Source organism: Arvicola amphibius, chromosome 5, assembly GCF_903992535.2.
Source record: "Arvicola amphibius chromosome 5, mArvAmp1.2, whole genome shotgun sequence".
Lineage (NCBI taxonomy): Eukaryota > Metazoa > Chordata > Mammalia > Rodentia > Cricetidae > Arvicola > Arvicola amphibius.
The window spans coordinates 146,969,619-146,990,333 of NC_052051.1; the positions used below are offsets into that span (position 1 = coordinate 146,969,619).

At 40.9% G+C, this 20,715-nt stretch overlaps 1 protein-coding gene across 1 annotated transcript; it reads left to right on the forward strand.

Moving 5' to 3' along the window:
* The first annotated feature begins 203 nt into the window (after positions 1-203).
* On the forward strand, positions 204-20,162 carry Mex3c (mex-3 RNA binding family member C). The gene is made up of 2 exons (XM_038330282.1): positions 204-930; positions 17,173-20,162. The coding sequence occupies exons 1-2, from the start codon at positions 204-206 to the stop codon at positions 18,396-18,398; spliced, it is 1,953 nt and encodes a 650-aa protein (XP_038186210.1). The 3' UTR covers positions 18,399-20,162.
* Positions 20,163-20,715: the final 553 nt, after the last annotated feature.

The following is a 20,715-nucleotide window of genomic DNA, read 5'->3' on the forward strand; positions in this document are numbered from 1 at the left end:
GTCCCCGGCCCCTCCACCCCGCCCTCGCGCGCTCCGGCGGCCCTGGCGCTCCTCAGCCCGGGGCGCGGGCACCGCCGCCGCCTCCCCAGAGGAAAGGTGTTTGCGCGCTGAGCAGGGCCCGGGCCCCGTCCGCCATGGGGCCCGCCGCCCGCCGCGCCTGACGCGCCCGCCGCCGCCGCCGCCATTGACAGCGCGCCGCCGCGATGCCGAGCGGCAGCTCCGCGGCCCTGGCCCTGGCGGCGGCCCCGGCCCCCCTGCCGCAGCCGCCTCCGCTGCCGCCGCCCGCGGGAGGCCCGGAGCTCGAGGGGGACGGGCTGCTGCTAAGGGAACGCCTGGCCACGCTCGGCCTCGACGACCCCAGCCCGGCGGAGCCCGGCGCCCCAGCGCTCAGGGCCGCGGCGGTGGCGGCGGCGCAGTGCCAGGCCCGGCGGGCGGCCGCGCTGGCTCCGGAGGAGTCCGCGCCGCCCGGCCGCCCGGCGACCTCCGAGACGGCGGAGCTGGAGCTCGAGGAGGACGAGGAGGAGGGGGAGGAAGCGGAGCTGGACGGAGACCTGCTGGAGGAGGAGGAGCTGGAGGAGGCTGAGGAGGAGGACCGACCGTCGCTGCTGCTGCTGTCGCCGCCCGCGGCCACCGCCTCCCAGACCCAGGCGATCCCGGGCGGGCCCCTGGGGTCGGTGCTGTTGCCGCCCGCGGGGTTCGATGCCCGGGAGGCGGCGGCCGCGGCGGCGGGGGTGCTGTACGGAGGGGACGATGCCCAGGGCATGATGGCGGCGATGCTGTCCCACGCCTACGGCCCCGGCGGTGGCGGGGCCGCCGCTGCCGCGCTGAACGGGGAGCAAGCGGCCCTGCTGCGGAGGAAGAGCGTCAACACCACCGAGTGCGTCCCGGTGCCCAGTTCCGAGCACGTCGCCGAGATTGTCGGACGCCAGGGTGAGTGCGCCGAGGTTCCTCTGGGCACGGCCCTGGGCGTGGGTGGGAGAGGAAAAAGACGGGCGTGCGGCGGAAGAGCGAGCCCGGAGGATCCCCCCCAGGTCCACCGAGAAAGGGTCTGGGAGGGAGCGCGGGGTCGCCGAGGAGGGGATGGGTCACCTTGGCGAAAACCCACGCCGGTCGGCCGCTTCAGCCTAAGAAGTAAGTTTCCCGGGCCGCCCAGCCTAGTAGTCTTTACTTGGTGTCTTCGTGGAACCCCAGGCTGGCATGGCACCAGAAACCTCAGTACGGTGGTAAGAGGTCAGGTCCGAAGTTGTAGGTACGGTTTCCCGAAAGCTTCGAGGTGGCAAGGGTGTGTAGCCGCGTGGCCGGTAAGAATGGCCATCCTTCCCTCGACCAGCTTGTGCAGATGAGAGCGGACCGACATGGAGGCTGCGTGTCCAAGGACCTACTCGGGAGGGAAGCGATGTTCGGGCGGCCGCATCGCCGCCTCCCTCCTCCGCTATTCAGAAACTTGGCTTTAGGAGAGCACCCCTACTCTGTTGGTCTTAGGTACTCGGTGGACACTTTTCTTAAAAAGGGGGGACTATCAGTCTCTTGGAACACATTAGCTTGTACGATGAAGGGAAAGCTGGGCGGTTAGGTAATTAAAGAACTTTATGCATTTGTACAGTTTTCGACCAGTTTCTTCACTTGCCAGCACACCCGTTCTGCAGACAGACTCCTCCCACATTGTTCAGACAAAGGACCTATGTCTCAGATTCCAGGAGTAGGTTTGTGAAGGTGGGGGAAGGGGATGCGCAGAGTACCTCTGTAGCCGACATTTTTAGGGAAGGTTCTGTATGCTGGAGTGCAGCTTGTGCCTCTTTTACAAGGGGCCATACTACCTGCTGCTGCCGTGATACAACGTGGTGCAGCTTGGTGGAGACATGCCTCTTGCTGAGGTCAGAGAGAGGATGGCTCTTCTGCTTGATGATCTCATTTTCCCAAGTGGTTCTAAAGTACACATAAATAAGAGATTGTCGAAACGGTGACTTCACATGTAAGAGACGGCTTACGTCTTTGCTGGGGTTTTGGTAAGAAAAGCTTATGTGATATCTGGACACCAAATAGCTTGTAAGATAGCTTCTTTCAGATTGTCTAATCAGTTTCACATGCCTCACTCGCCAGTTGTAGGAACTTGTCAGGGTAGCAGGCAATGAGAAAACTGTTTTATGCGCATGAAATAAAATGCATTTTATTTATAGATACAGAATGCGATGGCTTTTCGTTTAAAATCATTGAATGCTTGATTTTGCCCGATAATGAAAATTTGCGGCTGATTCAGACTTTCTGCTCTTCATTAGAAACTAACAATTCAATAGAACGGCTCTAAAGTACTGTGACCATAGGCAAACAAATGACACACATGAGAAACATGACCCTAGTTTAGAAAACAAAGATGCAAGTATTCGACATGTAAGGAAACCGGAAGGGTAGTACCTGCTGGATGGTGATGAAAATCGCCCACATTTTGTTAGCAACTAGGATCTGGTAAAGCGGGGTGATGGAAGGGGCCTGGGAAGTGATTGTTTAAGCTGTGGAATATAGAGATTTGAATGGCATACCGGGTAAACACTTCAGCACAACTTAATTTGGTGTTCATGTGCTTGTCTGAGGTAGCAAAGAAAAAACAATATGTTTGCTAGTTTTACCACATGACAATAATATATCTTGATAAGTTTAGTTTAACATGAGCTTTCGTTCTTTATATCCTTAAGCACCTTAACTGTAAGCTGGCACTACTTATACAAATTTAAGTAGCACGTTTTTATTTTGTGCTATTACGTGATAACTGCCTTAGTTTTTCCTTCTTAGTGCTGTGCTTATTGGTTAATAAGGAAATATGACTTAGAACATGGAGACAGATTGCTGACTGTTCTTGCACTTAGTATTTCCCAGAGTTGACTGTACTATTAAAAGTATGTCATCTTCCTCTATCTTATCTTAAGGGCAGAAAGTCTTGCCCTTTTCCTGTTTTGCACCATTCAACTAGTGGATCATTGACCCCTTTACCATACACACACCCCAGAAGCATGGTAATAAAACTTGTATTTGCTCTCTCCTATAGAGAACTAAGTGGCTTTTGATATTCATATACTTTTACTGTGGGAAACTTTACCTGTCCCGGGTGAATTTTTTTTTTAAAAATGAGATTTTTTTTTAAAAAAATGATAAATCACTTTGAGTTTTTTGCTTACTTTGGAAGAGCTAAATGCTCATCCTTAAGAATTAGCCATTCCTGCCACCTTATTCATTATCTGAAGTCATAATTTTCTATTATATTTTATTATATTTCTATTATATTTCTTAATTGGTTTTGGAAATAATTATGTCACATATGGAGACATTTATAACTTCGGCTCTGAAGCAAAGAGTATAGTATGGGATAAATGGAATTCTGAGCTGTACATAACTAGCAGCACTTGCAAATAGCCCTTAGTTCCATACATTGCATTTATTTTGTTTTTGTTGGTGATAGGTTTTAATCATATAGCCTGGCTGCTGGGCTCACAAACATGTGCCTCTACACCTATCCCCTGACCTTTTTTTTATGTTTGAGTGTTTGCCTTTGTGTGTATATGAGCACCACATGTGTGCCTGGTGCCCAACGAGGTCAGCAGAGGGCATAGGGTCCTTGGAACTGGAGTTAAAGATGATTATAGGCCGCCATATGGTGCCAGGAACTGAACCCAGGTCCTTTGCAACTGAGTGCTCTTAACTGTTGAACCATCTCTCCAACCCCAAGACTGTTTCTTTTTTTAATGATGTGTCTGTGTATGTGTACGTGAGCGCAAGTGCTTGCAGAGACTAGAGTCAGATCTCCCTGGAGTTTTAGCCCCAGCCACCAGACGTGGGTGCTGAGAACTGAACTGGAGAGTCCTCTAAAAGAACAGTATGTGCTCTTAACCACTGAGCCATCTCTGTTTATCCCTCTTCTCCCCAGACCACTTATAAAATAAATGGCAGAGCCTTTGGCCTCCTATCTTAGTTTATGGCCTTTGTACATATTAAATTGGTCTTGTTACTATTACGTTTTTTAAGTGTTGCATTTTGTGAAATTAATAATACTGTTAATATAGTACTTAAATTCATTTATTATAACCAATAAATTATGTTAAAATAAGATAAATTCAGAACTGGAAAGATATATTAATAATAAAATTTTTTTAAATATAGACATCAAAGTAACTCTAAAGCTGAGAAGATGGCTCAGTGGGTCAAATACTCCACAGCATGAAGTTGTGACTCAGATCCCTAGCACCACATAAAAAGCTGGACATGGTGCCGTGTAGCTAGAATCCCAGCTCTGTAAGACTGACAGGAGGACCCGGAGGCTTGCTCGCCAACTAGCCTGACCAACCACTGGGCTCCAGGTTCAGCAAAAGACCCTGTCTCAAACAAGGTGGAGAACCATAAAGGAAGGCATGAGACATAAACCTCCAGCCTCCATGTGGGCATTTGTGGTCATGCACAGATATACACATACTAAAAGTATTATAGAATCTAGGTTTTTTTTCTTTTCTTTTTTTTTTTTTTTTTTTTGGTTTTTCGAGACAGGGTTTCTCTGCAGCTTTAGAGCCTGTCCTGGAACTAGCTCTTGTAGACCAGGCTGGCCTCGAACTCACAGAGATCCACCTGCCTCTGCCTCCCGAGTGCTGGGATTAAAGGCGTGCGCCACCACCGCCCGGCTAAAATCTAGTTTTATAAATATAGAATTCCTCTGTTTTTAAGTGTGGTGCCTGCAAGACATTAGTGTTGACAAGTTTGGTTGAAGTCAACAGGTTTTATTCTTGTTTGTGCAGTTGTTACTATCCAGTAAGTCTAAAGGGTAAATTACAATAGACCTCTAGATTCTTTTTTGGTTTTTCAAGACAGGGTTTCTCTGTATAGCCCTAGCTGTCCTGGAACTCACTTTGTAGACCAGGCTGCCTTGAACTCAGAGATCTCTCTGCCCTGCCTCCCAAGAGCTGGGATTAAAGACATACATCACCACTGCCTAGTTTGGGTCCATTTTCCTACACAATCAATTAATATTAAATGCTGTCAATTGAGTTTAAGATCAGTGTTCATTTTCAGCTACTTTTAACAATGACTTTAATTTTTATTATATGTTCTTTAACCTTATAGGTCTAGAAAAGTCATTTTTAATTGTACATTCTTAACAAATTTTGTACCCCATACACAGTAGCATGAACTAGTAAGACTTAGCTTTAAAATAATAGAGAATTTGTTACTGACAATTGTAGTTGCAATTGAAATTAGGAATAAAGGATTTAGTCATGAACATTGTTCCCTCTATACCACTGTTCACCTTTGCTTTTTTCCTCTGTGTTAACTTTATCGCTGTTACCAATAACTGAGACAAATAATGTTCTTTAAGCCTCTGTTTTATCTCTTCGGAGAAAACCTATTCCATGTTCTGTTGTGACTTCCCCAAAACCTTATGAGGGTAAAATTTAAGATATCACCCTGTAAATTCAGTGTGAAATTTAAAGCTACAAGATAATAAATTCTATAAGGAGTAAGGTAAAATTAATAAACTTTTAGCTATAAGAATCTCTATATTGCCTGGGCTGACCTTGAACTACTGGGAACATGCCAACTATGCCCTACTTATAAAATTTTTGTAGTTAAAAAGTTTCTTTTACATTCTGTACAAATTCTGGATGAAATCTAAAATTGTCATTTTAGTGTTTTAACCTAAAAGATACCAGATCTTTGAAGTTATGGTATGTACTTCTAGCAAAGAGTAAGCTAGACTAGAAGAGAATCTTTTACAGATAGCTGGTTCCACTTTGTTTTCTTTTGGTTTACTAGTGGTGCTGGAGAGCCAACCCAGGAACTCACAAATGCTAGATAAGTTCTTTACCACTGAACTACATCTCTACTCTAGTAATTCTGAGAATCCTATTAACATTTTCTAAGGGGGCTAAACGTAAGATCTCTAGTAAGGAAAACTATCCTGTCTAATTTACATCTTCTGGCAACTGTTACAGCTTTAATAAAAGGCCAAATGTAACTTTTTTCATTAAATATTTGAACTTCTCTAACATACTTAAGGGTGAATTTTAGAATCACTAGTTTGGGAGTGGAAAGATGGCTCAGCAGATAAAAGTACTTGCTGCTATAATGAGAACCAGAGTGAAAATCCTAGCACCCACATTGAAAAACTCACAAATACCTGTAATTCCAGCTCCTAGGCATCCTTCTGGCCTCCTTGAACACGAATGTGTGTATATGTTCACACATAAATAATAAAACACTTCTAAAAAAAAATACCAGTTTATAACTTTGAGCAGTTTGGGGGGTGTCATTGTTCTTTTTTTTTTAACTTTAGACAATTCTAAGTTGTTTTCTTAATGTGTAAAACTAGATGATATCATAGAGCCCATAACCTCAGCTTTGTTCAAAAGTGCCGCTAAATCATGTAGAAGTACCAGTTAGACTGACTGCACATTTTGTCCTGACTTTGCAGTTTGTAATACCTTAACATTTTTACAACCTGATATGTGTTTCTAGGAGTTAGGGATGTGTGAGTGTATGTGTGTGCACATGTATGCAGGTGTACATGTTTGCCGAAGCCACAGGAAGATATTGGGTGTCTTCCCCTGTCAGCTCTTCATTTTATAAGACAGAGTCTTCTACTGAGCCTGAAGCTCCCTGTTTTGGTTAGAATGGCTCACTTAAGAGTGAGCTCCTGGGATCCACCTGGCACTCCACAGCACTGAGCTATGTGCACAGGCTACCATACCTGACTTTTGTGGATGCTGGGGATTTGACTTCAGTTCCTCTCGTGGGTGGATATCTCTCTCTCTCTCTCTCTCTCTCTCTCTCTCTCTCTCTCTCTCTCTCTGGACTTAACTAATGTTTACCAGACTTTGAAGATATAATGCTGAAATTGAGTTCTTACAATGTTAATGGAGCTTTTGATATAAAATCAAATGATATGACTCCCCTTGTTAATTGTACTATATTATGAAACATGTGAAAGAGTTGTTTTTAGAGGAAAAGAGTATGAAACTTAAGACAGTTTGAGATCTAACATAGCTGAGACATCCTTAAAGCTCTTTCCCGCCTACCCTAAAACACTCTACTGTGAAGAATAAGTGAAAATGTGTCTAGAAGAGAGGTTTTCGAAGCTGGAGTGCTCTCTAAATCATTATTAAAGCCAGTTCCAGTCTCTCTGTTATTAGCTGAGTTTACTTGGGGTGAGAAATAATGGAGGAATGCTGAGTGGTTCTAAATGCCAAAACGGGAGTTATGATTAGCTTCGAGAGGAAAGGGTGGTGGGAATTGGGCGTGACAAGTATATGCTTTACCATTTAGCCATAAAACCCATCCTAGTAAGCTTTTATTTTGGGGGAGGGGAGGGACATGGTTTCGAGACAGTTTCTCTGTAGCTTTGGGGCCTGTCCTGGAACTCACTTCACTCTGTAGGTCAGGCTGGCCTCCAACTCACAGAGATCCACCTGCCTCTGCCTCCCGAGTGCTGGAATTAAAGGTGTGCGCTGCCCCCTCCCCCAGTAAGCTTTTTAAAATATATTTTGTTTAATTTTTCTTGTAACTAAATGAGGAAACTATCTTTAATACTACTAGTTCCTCTCACACGACAAAGAGATAGAGGTTAATGACTTTAAGTTCACTGATTCATGATAGCTTGTCCACACCTCCTTCCATTTTCAATCTTTACTAACTCTTGAAGACAACATGCACACATGTGAAGTGTGGTTGGTATCTGATTGTCCCAGTCTTTTTAGACTTTAGAAAATGGTGAAGGTATTTCATTTCCTATACTAAGAATTTGATGCAAAACGTAAGCATTATTGGGAATTTTGTTGCTTGTATCTTTGGTTTATGAGGTCCATCTTTTTCTGTGTTGCTTTCATTGGTTGAATAAAGAAACTGCCTTGGCCTTTTGATAGGGCAGAACTTAGGTAGACAGAGAAAACAGAACTGAATTCTGGGAGAAAGAAACGGAGAGAGCCACCATGGAGATGCCAGGTCACACATGCTGAATCTTTCCCGGTAAGCCACGACCTTGTGGTGACATAAGAGATTATTAGAAATGGGTTAAATCAAGATGTGAGAGTTAGCCAATAAGAGGCTAGAGATAATGGGCCAGGCAGTGATTTAATTAATACAATTTCTGCGTGATTATTTCGGGTGTAAGCTAGCCGGGCGGGATGAACAAAGGGCCTGCAATCCTGTTACATATTTTCTTTGAACTAGACTAAATTATTTCAGTGTGGTAGCAATGATACTGAGTTAATTCATTGTTTGTGTATGTGGGTTGTTTCGTGTTAGTGAACTTCCTTGTGAAGGTCCAAAGGTCAGCCATGGATAATATTCCTCAGGAACATTAACTTTGGTTTGGTTTGACTTTGAAGATACATTTTTATATTATTTAATTATTGTGTGTGTGTGTCTGTCTGTCTGTCTGTCTGTGTGCCTGTGTGTATATCTGCTAAGGCTGGAAGAATATCAAATCCCATGGAAGTAGAATTACAGGTAGTTATAAGTGCCTAATATGAGTGCTAGGAACCACTAGGGTCCTCTGGGACAGCTGCAGACACTCTTAATCATGTCCTAGCTCTTTAGTCCCCAACCTTGTTTTTTGGTCTCATCTCTCTCATTGGCCTGGAGCTTGCTGTTGAGATGGCTGGCTGGACAGCAGCCCCTAGGTATCTATCTCTGAGATTCCAAGTACACACCAACACATCTGGCTTTTTATGTAGGTGTTGAGGACCGAGCTTAGTTCTCTTGTTTGCACCACAGCGCCTTACCAATAGCTGTCTTCCCACCCGTTTGTAAAATTTAGTTCATAAGACCATACACACAGTTCTACTTGTCAAAGTTCCATTGTGTTCATTGCAGGGAGAAAGTTTGGTGTGTATGCAGGTATCCCAAGTTATTTAAGAAAGGATATGTACAGAAATGGAACAGCACATGTTTATAGGAGATGAGAGAGACTGAAAAGAATTAGTTTTTACCATTTAATGTTAGGAGGAAAATGAATTTACATTAAGACTGAGGAGTTGCTCAAGTTTAACCCTCTTCACATTTTTATTAAACAATGTATGCATAACTTCCTAGTATTTGTAGATTATCAGAAATGAAAATGGGCATGGTTCTGAGGTTTGTTTTTAAGGGATACGTTTTCTTAAATCACTATATACATACACTAATTTATTAAATAATTGGAAAATATAGTGAGTAATTTCTACAAAACAAACTCATCTTTGCTTTTTTAAAAATTCAGTAACACCATAGATACAAGATACCAGAATGCACATAGTTCTTCCAGGCCTGTCTTACATGGTATCATTTTCTCCTTTTTCTGCTGCTTATTGTGATAACTTTTCATTCCAGATAAGTCTTCTGCTCCGGTTCTGTAACTAATTGTCTTCCCCCAAATCTTTTGTCCGTGTAAGATTAAGTCTCTTATCTGACATTGAAAACTTCTCCCTCTTAATTTTAGTCACCTGAAGCTCTCAAAATGCTGAACTAGCTTTAAGTCTCCACTATACTCCTGTGCACTCCCAGGTTCTTCCTTTTGCACTTCCTTGGCAAAACCACTTTCTTCAAGCCTGTTTTCAGACTGTCTTTGAAGTTGACCTGTGCATGTGTGTGTTGAGGTCAGAGGTCAATGAAGGTTTTGTCTTCAATTGCTCTCTCCCTTATCTTTTTGCAACAGACAAGATCTCTCAGTGAACCTGGAGTTCACTGATTCATCTAGATTAGCTTGCTAGATAGCCTCAGGGGTACTGCTGAGGTTCTTGTGCTTGTGTAGCAAGCTCTTCACATCTACCTCCTGGGCCCTTGAAGCCTTCTTTCACGTGTTTTAACAGAATAAAACTAATCTTCTGTGTGTTCCCCCACTGTTTTGTAAGCCACTGTTTATTAAAGCAACTATTGTATCCCTTAGGATAAGAGCTCCTTAAAGTCAGAAATGACCAAGTTTCTCATACTACTGGAAATAGACCGTGTACTTTTACTTTAGGGGGAGTTTAACATTTGAATTGATAAACACAGCATTAAGCTGAACTAAAGTTCAGGATTAATAAAAGGTTCTTAGAGCCCAAGAATTGATTTAGCTAGGAACACTTTGACTGGCACAGATCCAGAGAAAAGCTTTTGTTTTATCTCCCATAGCTACTCATCTGTATAGAGCCATCTTGTCAATAGTTAACTTACAGTATGCTTCTTTTCTTCCTATTTGATTAATACACTATTCCTTCAGTGTTTTATTAATCTCCCAACTTCTCCCTGGCCAATAGAAATCATTTGATTACTTCTTCCAAAAGCTGGGAGGTTGGAAGAAAGGAAGGGGTACTATAATTAGCAGAGTAACCCCACACATCCAAAGATTTTTAACCCTAACCCACCATCACCACTGAAGACAATTGTTTACTTCACTTGGTATGTTGCAAATGTACTTAAGGACATGGACTTAACTGAGTGAAGGCTGTCTGCAATCGACACCACAGCGACTTAAGGACTTTATTGGTTTTTTTGTTTTTTTTTTTTTTTTTTTTTTTTTTGTGGCTGCATAATCATTGTCATTACTTTAGTTTGCAACTTTATTGTCTCCGTCTCTTTATGTCCAAAATCTGGATGTGGTGTTTCAGGTCTTGCTGGGCTGAAGTAGGGTGTTTAGCCAGGAGTAAAGTATCCTCATCATGGAATGTATGTCTTCTTCTTAAGTTTACAGGTTGCTGGCAGAATTTAGCTGGAAAATGGGGGTCTCTTTTATTTCCAGGTCTCTGTCCCAGAAGCCACTACAGTGCTTGGCATGGACACCATAGGCAGTTCACAACATGGATAGTTTGCTTTCTTCCAGATAATTTGGAATTCTAACTTCCTTCTCTAAGACAAACAATCTCTATTTAAAAGTAAATTGAGCTGGGCTGATGTCTCTGCCTCAAGATTCCTAGCCCTTGGCCAGGTTTGGCAGTGCACGCCTTTAATCCCAGCATTCTGAAAACAGATCAGTGGATCCCTGTGAGTTCTAGACCAGTCTGGTCTATATAGTTAGTTCCAGGACAGTCCTGGGTATTTAGAAAGACCCTGTCTTCAAAAAAAAAAGTAGACTTATAGATGCATAATTGCATCTATAAAATCTCTCTCCAAGAGTACCTAAATTTGTGTTTAAATTAGGCCAGAAGTTTCTTTTGTTAAGACAGGGTCTCATTATGTGCTCTCCTCACTACCCTGGAACTTGCTATATAGTCAAAGTTGGCTTCAAACTCAACAAATCCACTTCTTCTAAAATGTTAGGATTAAAGGCGTGCAGCACTACATCTGGCCTTGGGCCAGGAATCTTGAAGCTGAGGGTCATCATAAATTCTGTCTGCCAGCAAAGCATGTGGCACACATCTGTCTAAGCACTCCAGAGGCTGAGTTTGAGACCAGGCTTGGCTGTGTACTAGAATGTAACTTATGCTTATTACTCTGATAACAAATGCATTGAATATACCTTCTTTGAGGGAAGGATAATCAACTCATTATAGATCCATTTTTATTAACTATAGATTCCATTAATAGCAAACTGATTCGAATCTTTATCATATATTGCTTTTTCTCTTTTTCTTCAAAGTTGTACAAGTGTCTGGAGGCCACATCAGGTGTTGGTGTTGCTCCTCAGGAACCAGCCACCTTATTTTTTGAGACAATTAGGCTAGTCTGGTTAGACTGGCTAGCAAACTCAAGCCGTCCTCCTGTCTAGGAGTATACATGTGTACCACCATGCTTTGTTTTTTTCCTGAGGATCTAACTCAGGTCCTCATGTTTTATAACAAGTACCACTCACTGAACTGTCTCCCCAGCCCCTTTTTAAAACTGGAAAATGGGAACAAATGATATAGGTGGGCCATGTAGTTTTTCTAAATAAAACCACTCACTCATTTAAGAACAAAAGCAAAGTTTGTAGTCTTGCTCTAGATATCGAAGGTATCTTATAGATAACTAGGGTGAAAATTTGACTTTTTAAATTCACCTTTATAGATGTATTTAGACTCTCTGGCCTCCAAAAATTGGTTTATATGGCCATAGAGCAGAACTACAATGTCTATTTGATCTGGAAAGTTCCTTCTGCAAATGGGGTCTTGAACCTTGCTCGTCTCGGTGACTCCTTCCACTTCACACCAATTCTTTTGTTAGCAAGTATATCTTACATTTTTTGGAACTAGAAGGTGATCTTCAAAATAATCAAATCTGGAGACCTTATGCTTTAATGATAGTAACTCATGACAAAATATTTTATATTGCAGCCCATTGTACATGTGTTCCGCAGAAACATTGGGAGCACACAAAAGTCATGGTTTTATTGGTTAGTTTTAAATGCTACCTGCATGCAACACAACAAAATTGATAATGCAACTCACAGTTTGAAAACTGAGTTTCCTCTTCCTTCCAACTTCCTTTCTTTGATGGGGGTCTCTTAACCTTGAGAAGTGTGAGGTAGAATGTAGAATGTTTTGCTATGACAAGGAGGGAGGAGACAAGTTGTGGCTGAAATTGGAGGGTTTTAGCCTGAAACTGCCCTAGCAACAATGATAGAGAGGGGGAAAGGGTTCATGTGCTAACAAAAGTAAACTAAAGACTTTATTGCAGGGAATTTACTTCAAATTAAGTTGAAATTACAGCTCTGAAATTTGTTAGTACTCTAATTGTTGACCCATAAACTTCTGGTCCAAGTTTCCACCCTGTAAACTACCTTCAATAAAACTTTGATACATGCTAGTTTTATTTGTAGCTATAAGAAAACAAGTAGTAGTCGATACATTTAAGAGTGGCAAAACTGAGTTTGACTTTGAGATTATGATATCATTTATCCTACTGATGTAACTTAAAATAATCACAACAATGCAATGCTAGCTAAAAGTAGTAAAATATTATTCATGTATTCTAATCATATTTATTTGATTTGAATATACAGTGAAGTCTCTCTTACCTTGTCCCTCCAAGTCAACCAATTTTATGAATACATTATATTCTATTCTACAGCTGTCTTAGCCTCATGCTTATACAAGCAATAAGTAATAAAATACTGAGAGCATCTTGCACTTGCACCAGTATTACTGCAGGATCGTCTTTGCCAGTGGGCATATAGGGGCACAAGATCATTTGATATACAAACTGCCCTCTGCAAATTGTCCACCGTGACCAACTAAATACGGCCTCCTCATCCCACGTGTACTGTCAGTATTATAATGTTGCCATTGACAGCTGTAAGTGGGAAAATAAGCTTAGTTACTGCAGAAATAAGAATTTCCGTCTAGCTAGGAGGTGGTGCCATACACCTTTAATCCCAGCACTTGGGGCGGCAGAGGCAGGCAGATGGATCTCTGTGAGTTCAGGGCCATCCTGGTCTGCATAGCAGAGTTCCTCCATAATTTCTTTAAAGTATCTCAATTTTCAAACAGAAATTCAAGATTAAATACTCCAGAAAGCTCTCTTTTTTCCTCTCTACAAAAAGTTTTTAAATTAATTTGTTTCATCTCCTTAAGTTAATGTCACTTTTTGAAAACTACCTATTCAAGTAGTCCCCACCTTCACAATATGATTGTAGAAATGATGTTTGTAACTTAGCATCTTTATGCCATAGAAGCCATGTTGTGATGAGTGAGAGTTCCTGCAGTCTTTGTTGAACTGCCACAAATTTAGGGAGAGAGAAGTGCTTGCTTCTGTGTGTATTGATGGTACCTTAAAGGGCTTGATATTACTCCCTTTGTTTGACCTCCTCTTGCTCCGCAAAACCCAAGTACAATTACCCTTTGTGGGACAATGGCCTTTCTATCACAGAAGAGATTCAAAGCTAAAATATTCCATTTTTTCCACTGACTACACATTAAACACCTGTTTTTTTAGTACCAACCATAGATCAAATGAGTGTTCTATGTACCTGTAAACTATAACTGGCAGTTACTTAAATTACTGTGTCAATGGGTTTTTTGGGTTTTTTGTTGTTGTTGTTGTTGTTTTGTTTTGTTTTTTGGTTGGAGTGTGCTGTGCAGTGCTAAGGATTCAGCCTAAGGTCTCCTGCATGCTGGTCAAGCACTGAACCACTAAGCTAGGTTCCCAGCCCTCAGCAGTAGTTAATTAGAAACCTGTCTTAGTTTTCTGGTTGATACTAGAAAAGATAAAAGGAGACAAACTTATATTCTAAAAACACTTGTATTTAATAGAAATTGCCCGTGTTTTTCTGCAGGATGAACCAGGATTGCCTGTTACTGGGAACAGGTTTTTATTTTTCAATGTGTGTATTATTGTCAAGTTGGGAGCGTAGGCCCCAGGCCTGGTCTGGACTCCAAATCCCAGCAGGCCAGGTTCTGACCCCTCCCCAGGGTATTAAATGAGCTCCCAAAAGAGGAACACGTGGTATCCCTTTCTTCATTCAGGTGGTCTGTTTGCACGGCTTCCCAATTTCCTCTTGGGACCACCACCTGAGAGCTCAGAACTCCCATTAAACCTGGATATTTCTTAATTTGGCTTGTTTTGATTTGGCTTGATTCGGAATTTTGCATTGGCAGGGAGCTCTCATTAGGAACTATTCCTGACAATTTGTGTGTTTCAGGAGCCTTACTAAACCTGGGCTCATAACCAGCAAACTCCAGAGATCCTCCTGTTGCCACCTTCCGTTAGCACTGGGGTTACTAGTGCACCTGTGGTGACTCTTCACATGACACTGGGATTTGAACTTAGGTCTTCATGCTTGTGCAGCAAAGGACTCTTACCCACTAAGCCATGTCTGCAACCTAGGAATGAGATTTTAGGAGGCTGCCTGTGATCTCGATTCTCAGTCCCAAGCAGCACCTACTATGAGGAAGATTTGACTGTGTAGAGACAATATTTGCTAATGATCGTCTGGTTCATTTTATTTACTATACAGTAAAAACAAATCTAACCCACCTTTTACTCCAAAGTAACCATCACCCATTTGGTGTTAATATGATTAATAATGGTTGATTGTAGATGTAGTCTTCCATTAGCACTTAGAAAAGTTCCCATGTTTCACAGTGATGTTTCACTTGTGAGTTCTTGATAGATCCCACCAAACTCTCTTCCTCTTAGCCCTACTGTACTAAATAATGCTTTCAGAGAACTTGAGTCTGGGTTTTCATGGTAATGTACCTGTAGGACCCAGAGTGAAAATGAAAAGGCAGCCATTTCTTTGTAAGCTCTACTGTTGTTAGAAGGAAGAACAGGACCTTGATTAAGTTGTGCTTAGGATTCAGAAGTTACATAGTAGGTTAAGATGTTTTAAATATGCTGTAATTTAATTTGCATGGACTCTCCTTTCAGTATGGATGAGATTAGCAAGCAATATGGGACCAGAAGGTGAAAATCTTGAAAGCCAGGAATTAAAGGGGATTTTGGGGTCCAAAATAACATTAAGAAAGACCCAGTGTACTAATGCAGAAAATTAGCAACCTTCCTTTCCACAAATACTACATGGCACCCAGTAGTATATAAGGATATTCAATTTCCCAGTGTTTTGGTCATTTAGAAGGCAGGTCCATAGGAGAAAAGAGGCATCATTGAGGACAAGGTACCTAAACAGTGCAGAGCTAGGACTGAAGAAGCAAAGAGGGAAGATTTTAGTCGCAGAAACAAGGAAGCATGAAGGTTGAAATATACGCTAGAGCTTTCAAGAGCAGAGAGGGGTAGGTGTAAGAAGAATGGTGTTGACAAGTCAGGAACCAACTGAAGCATAAGTGCTTTGTGTACCGTATTGTTTGGACTTCAGTGTATCAAGAACCAGTAAATACACTGTGCAAAGAAGTGACCATATAATCCATGCTGTATTGAGAAAGCATCATATTAACTAGAGTATATAGAATTAACTTGGTGTAAGGTAATATTGGAGACATTTGGGGTTGTAGATATATATTATAGGCATGTGGGCTCAATATTGTATATCTAATTATAAAGTCTTAGTGTTACTCAATAATAACTTGTCAGGGACAAGAGAGGAAAAGAAAAAGCCTGTCCAAATTATGGCTCCTGTCTTCAATAGCACCACCTTCTTTACTTTTTTTTTTTTTTTTTTAAGGAAATAATTGTATGATACAATCATGAGAATAAATTTATTCTGGGAATATGTTTATTAATTTCTTTGAAAACTTTAACTCCAGAGATTTAAGCCATAGTTGTATATTTGACAGTTTTGGAGAGTTGTGTAACCTCTATACTTGGCACTGTAATTCTGTGATCACTCAGAAACAATTGATTTAAAGTTAAGAATTTAAAAGAATATGTCTTCCGTATTTTTATTTTAACTTAGGTACACTTGTAGCTTGGGACCAAAGCTTTTAATTTGGGTTTGGAGCTGGTGTTCCTCCAGCCATTTTCCATGAGTCTTCAATATTTGTTTCTCTAAATGGATCAAAAACTTTACAGCAGGCACAAAATCATTCTGCATTACTTTTTCAGTACTGCATCTTTATGGTTGTCTCCCCAGTATATTAAAAAAAAGCAGCTTTTTTTCCCCACATCACTCCTCCTCATTAAATTTTTTAAATGTTTAGATTAGTTTTTAATTTACAAACTTCATTTGTTTGAGTACAGCTTCATAAACTAGACGGCAATAAATAATTGTTAGTTAATAAGCATAGAATTTAACTGGGATCTGAAGAGAGATAGCCACTAGCCATAAATATTGCTTTGAATAGAATTTTATAAAGATGTTGTGTTAAAACAATAATCAAGTGAAAGTCAGAGTATTTGAAAATTAAAATTCTTGAAGTAATGAAAATGCCATAGATTTCTATATCACATGTAGCTTAGCTCTGGCTTTGCCACTGATGTGTGAACATAAACAAGTTATATAATTTTTCTGAGCTTGAGTTTTGTTTCCTTAGTAAAATGAGGTAATAATCCAGAACTAGAGAGTTCTAAGTGGGTTAAATAAAACAAAAATTTATAATTTTTTGGAACCTACTGAGTTCAGTTAGTACAAGACAATGTTAACCATCTCAATTACATTTAATATTTTTCTTGCCGCCGACATCTTTGCAAAATAGAAAATCATTATTATAAAACTCAATCTTACTGATGGTATAGTTAGCTTTATAATAAAGAAGAAACTCTTAAGAACTATACACTAATGGGCATTTAGTTTGAATAGAACGTTTCATGGTTTGCCTTTACAGTTACTTTTAAAGTAGATACTGATTCTGAAATATTTTCTTTTAACAGGTTGTAAAATTAAAGCACTGAGAGCCAAGACAAACACGTATATCAAGACGCCTGTTCGTGGTGAAGAGCCCATTTTTGTAGTCACTGGACGGAAAGAAGATGTTGCCATGGCCAAAAGAGAAATCCTCTCGGCTGCAGAGCACTTCTCTATGATTCGTGCATCTCGAAACAAAAATGGCCCTGCGCTGGGAGGGTTATCCTGTAGTCCTAATCTGCCTGGTCAAACTACGGTCCAAGTCAGGGTCCCCTATCGTGTGGTAGGGCTAGTAGTTGGACCAAAAGGAGCAACTATTAAGAGAATTCAGCAACAGACCCACACATACATAGTAACTCCAAGCAGAGATAAAGAGCCAGTCTTTGAAGTGACAGGGATGCCCGAAAATGTTGATCGAGCACGGGAAGAAATAGAAATGCATATCGCCATGCGTACAGGAAACTACATAGAGCTCAATGAAGAAAATGATTTCCATTATAACGGTACCGATGTAAGCTTTGAAGGTGGCACTCTTGGCTCTGCATGGCTCTCTTCCAATCCAGTTCCTCCTAGCCGTGCAAGAATGATGTCCAACTATCGAAATGATAGTTCTAGTTCTCTAGGAAGTGGTTCCACTGATTCCTATTTTGGAAGCAATAGGCTGGCTGACTTTAGTCCAACGAGCCCATTTAGCACAGGAAACTTTTGGTTTGGAGATACACTACCGTCTGTAGGCTCAGAAGATCTTGCAGTAGACTCTCCTGCCTTTGACTCTTTACCAACATCTGCTCAAACTATCTGGACTCCATTTGAACCAGTTAATCCACTCTCTGGCTTTGGGAGTGATCCTTCTGGTAACATGAAGACTCAGCGAAGAGGAAGTCAGCCATCAACTCCTCGTCTGTCTCCTACATTTCCTGAGAGCATAGAACACCCACTTGCTCGGAGGGTTAGGAGCGACCCACCTAGTACAGGCAACCATGTTGGCCTTCCAATATACATCCCTGCTTTTTCTAATGGTACCAATAGTTACTCCTCTTCCAATGGTGGTTCCACCTCTAGCTCACCTCCAGAATCAAGAAGAAAGCACGACTGTGTGATTTGCTTTGAGAATGAAGTTATTGCTGCCCTAGTTCCATGTGGTCACAACCTCTTCTGCATGGAATGTGCCAACAAGATCTGTGAAAAGAGAACGCCATCATGTCCAGTCTGCCAGACAGCTGTTACTCAGGCAATCCAGATTCACTCTTAACTATATATATATACATAAATACTATATCTCTATATGGACTCATAAAGGCATGGGTATCATGGTACCCCCAGAAAACTTCCTAATGAATTCTTATGACTGTTATCAGGCTTTATTGGGATTAGGCTAAAGTTGTTAGTACACTTATAAAAGGCTGCTATGGTAACACTAAACCTGAGTGGTCTCTTGTCTATTAGTTTGGTTTGAATTATTAATGCTATCTTGTAGACTCAGAGACATAGCTTGTATAAGAGTTTTTAAAGCTGAAGTTCTACTTGGCTGTGTAACCTAGGAGCAAAATGTATCCACCTGAGACTATAGCAGTGGGTCCCGAAGCCTAGCCACCTTAAGAGTTTATGGAGGGTGCCTGGCATTACAGATGACTGACACTTCCAGTGCTGCCTTCTTTACACTGCCAGTTTTGACAAAACAGGTCTGTTTTTTATTTTACAACAACTTCTGCCTAATTCTGCAGGATTGCAAGTAACTTTTTAAAGCATTGTGATTACTTATTAGTAATAATAGGGCTGATGGCAGTTTACTAGATCACTGGTTATAATTTGGGACAAAAACTGCTACATTGACTTTCATCTCGCCCAGAGTGCTCGAGGCTGGTGTGTTCAGTGGATCAGGAATGCAATTGTCTTGGATTGTAAATTCCTACCCATTCCTCCCTTGGTGAATGTGGAAATAGTCACCTGCATTTTCCCATTTCAGGATGGGCTTTGGGATGCACCTATATTGGCTGAAAAATTGGAGAATGAGAACATTCCATTCATTAGTCTGATCAAGCTATTAATATTTAGACAGTAGATCAAAATGTGAAACATTTTATGTTTAATCCATATTTGTCTTGCACATTATAAATATATTTTTATTTTTAGTAATGTAGGGATGGGGAGGGAGATAATAATGCCCTTGGCATAATTCATGAAAGCAGCTGTGACGACCTCCAATCAGTTTACTTCATTTCAAACCTATTTCCAATCACAAAGATTTCTTTAAAACACACTTGTACATTTCACCTGTGGATGTTTTAACTTCATCCTCAGTATGTCCCCAATTTTGCTGGCATTGAAAGGACAAAACATACTGGTGGGTTTTTCTACTAATTATTTTTTGAAGCGTTATTTTCCCAACACAAAAGAGCTTTTTTTCTCAGTATAACAAAAATTGAAATCTTCTGTGTATTCAATAGCAAATAGACAAATTTTATTTTTTATTTCCACTTGAAGAGTTACATTTCGTATAAAGTTTACAAATAACGGTTTTTATTTTGATTTTTCAGTATAAAAAAAGTTGCCTTGATGGCATATTATGATGTAATGCTAATTGCTTGTAGGATAGTTAATTGTCAGTATTGAAACCTAATCTCTAGCTGCCGTCTTGTAGATATGGACGAATGTCACCAAGCATGTGTTTTGTATTTTGTTGCATCGTACACTGCAACTAATAAGCCAAGGAATCGACATATATTAGGTGCGTGTACTGTTTCTAAAAACCACAAACTAAGAATGATAAATTATCAATATAGTTTAGTATTTGCTAATTTTACTACACTCTTTTGTTATGTATATGTAGGGAAGTCATAGGGATTATAAATTCAATTTGAGTAAAGTTTAAAACCATATATTTTATGATAAAGGGCCTTTAACTTAAGATGGCCAAAGCACTGATATTATATATTTGCTGTAAAGAGAATTATAAGAGTTTTATTTTTCTGATATTAAAAGTTACTTAATAAAGACTTGTTTCCATTAACTTGAATGTATTCTCCTTGGTGTTTTTTTATATAACTATTATCATTTAATCTTAACAGTAGGGGAACTACTTAATAGAATTTTCTTACCAAATTTTCCCACTCTCAATGCTCTTGATTGTAGTCTCATGAGAGAGAATGTGTGTGTGTGTGTGTGTGTGTGTGTGTGTGTGTGAGAGAGAGAGAGAGAGAGAGAGAGAGAGAGAGAGAGAGAGAGAGAGAGAGAGAGAGAGAGTCCATCAGTTAGTGTTTGCATGCACACATGCTCCTGGTATTAAGTATGCCATTTCTAGTCTACATTTACCTCTTCTGTCATTGTCTACCTTACTTTATAAGACAGGGTCTCTTACTCAACCTGGAGCTCTGATTCTGGTAGACTGACTGGCCATAGAGCTCCAGGGATCCACTTGTCTGGGCCTGCTGCATTCCACCCCCAGAACTGGCATTGTGAATACACGCTGCTGCTCATGGCTTTCACATGGGGTCTTCATTCTTGCACAGCCCGGCCCTTCATCAGCTGGTCATCTCCCCAGCCTGAAAGTACAGGTTTTAAATTTTTTA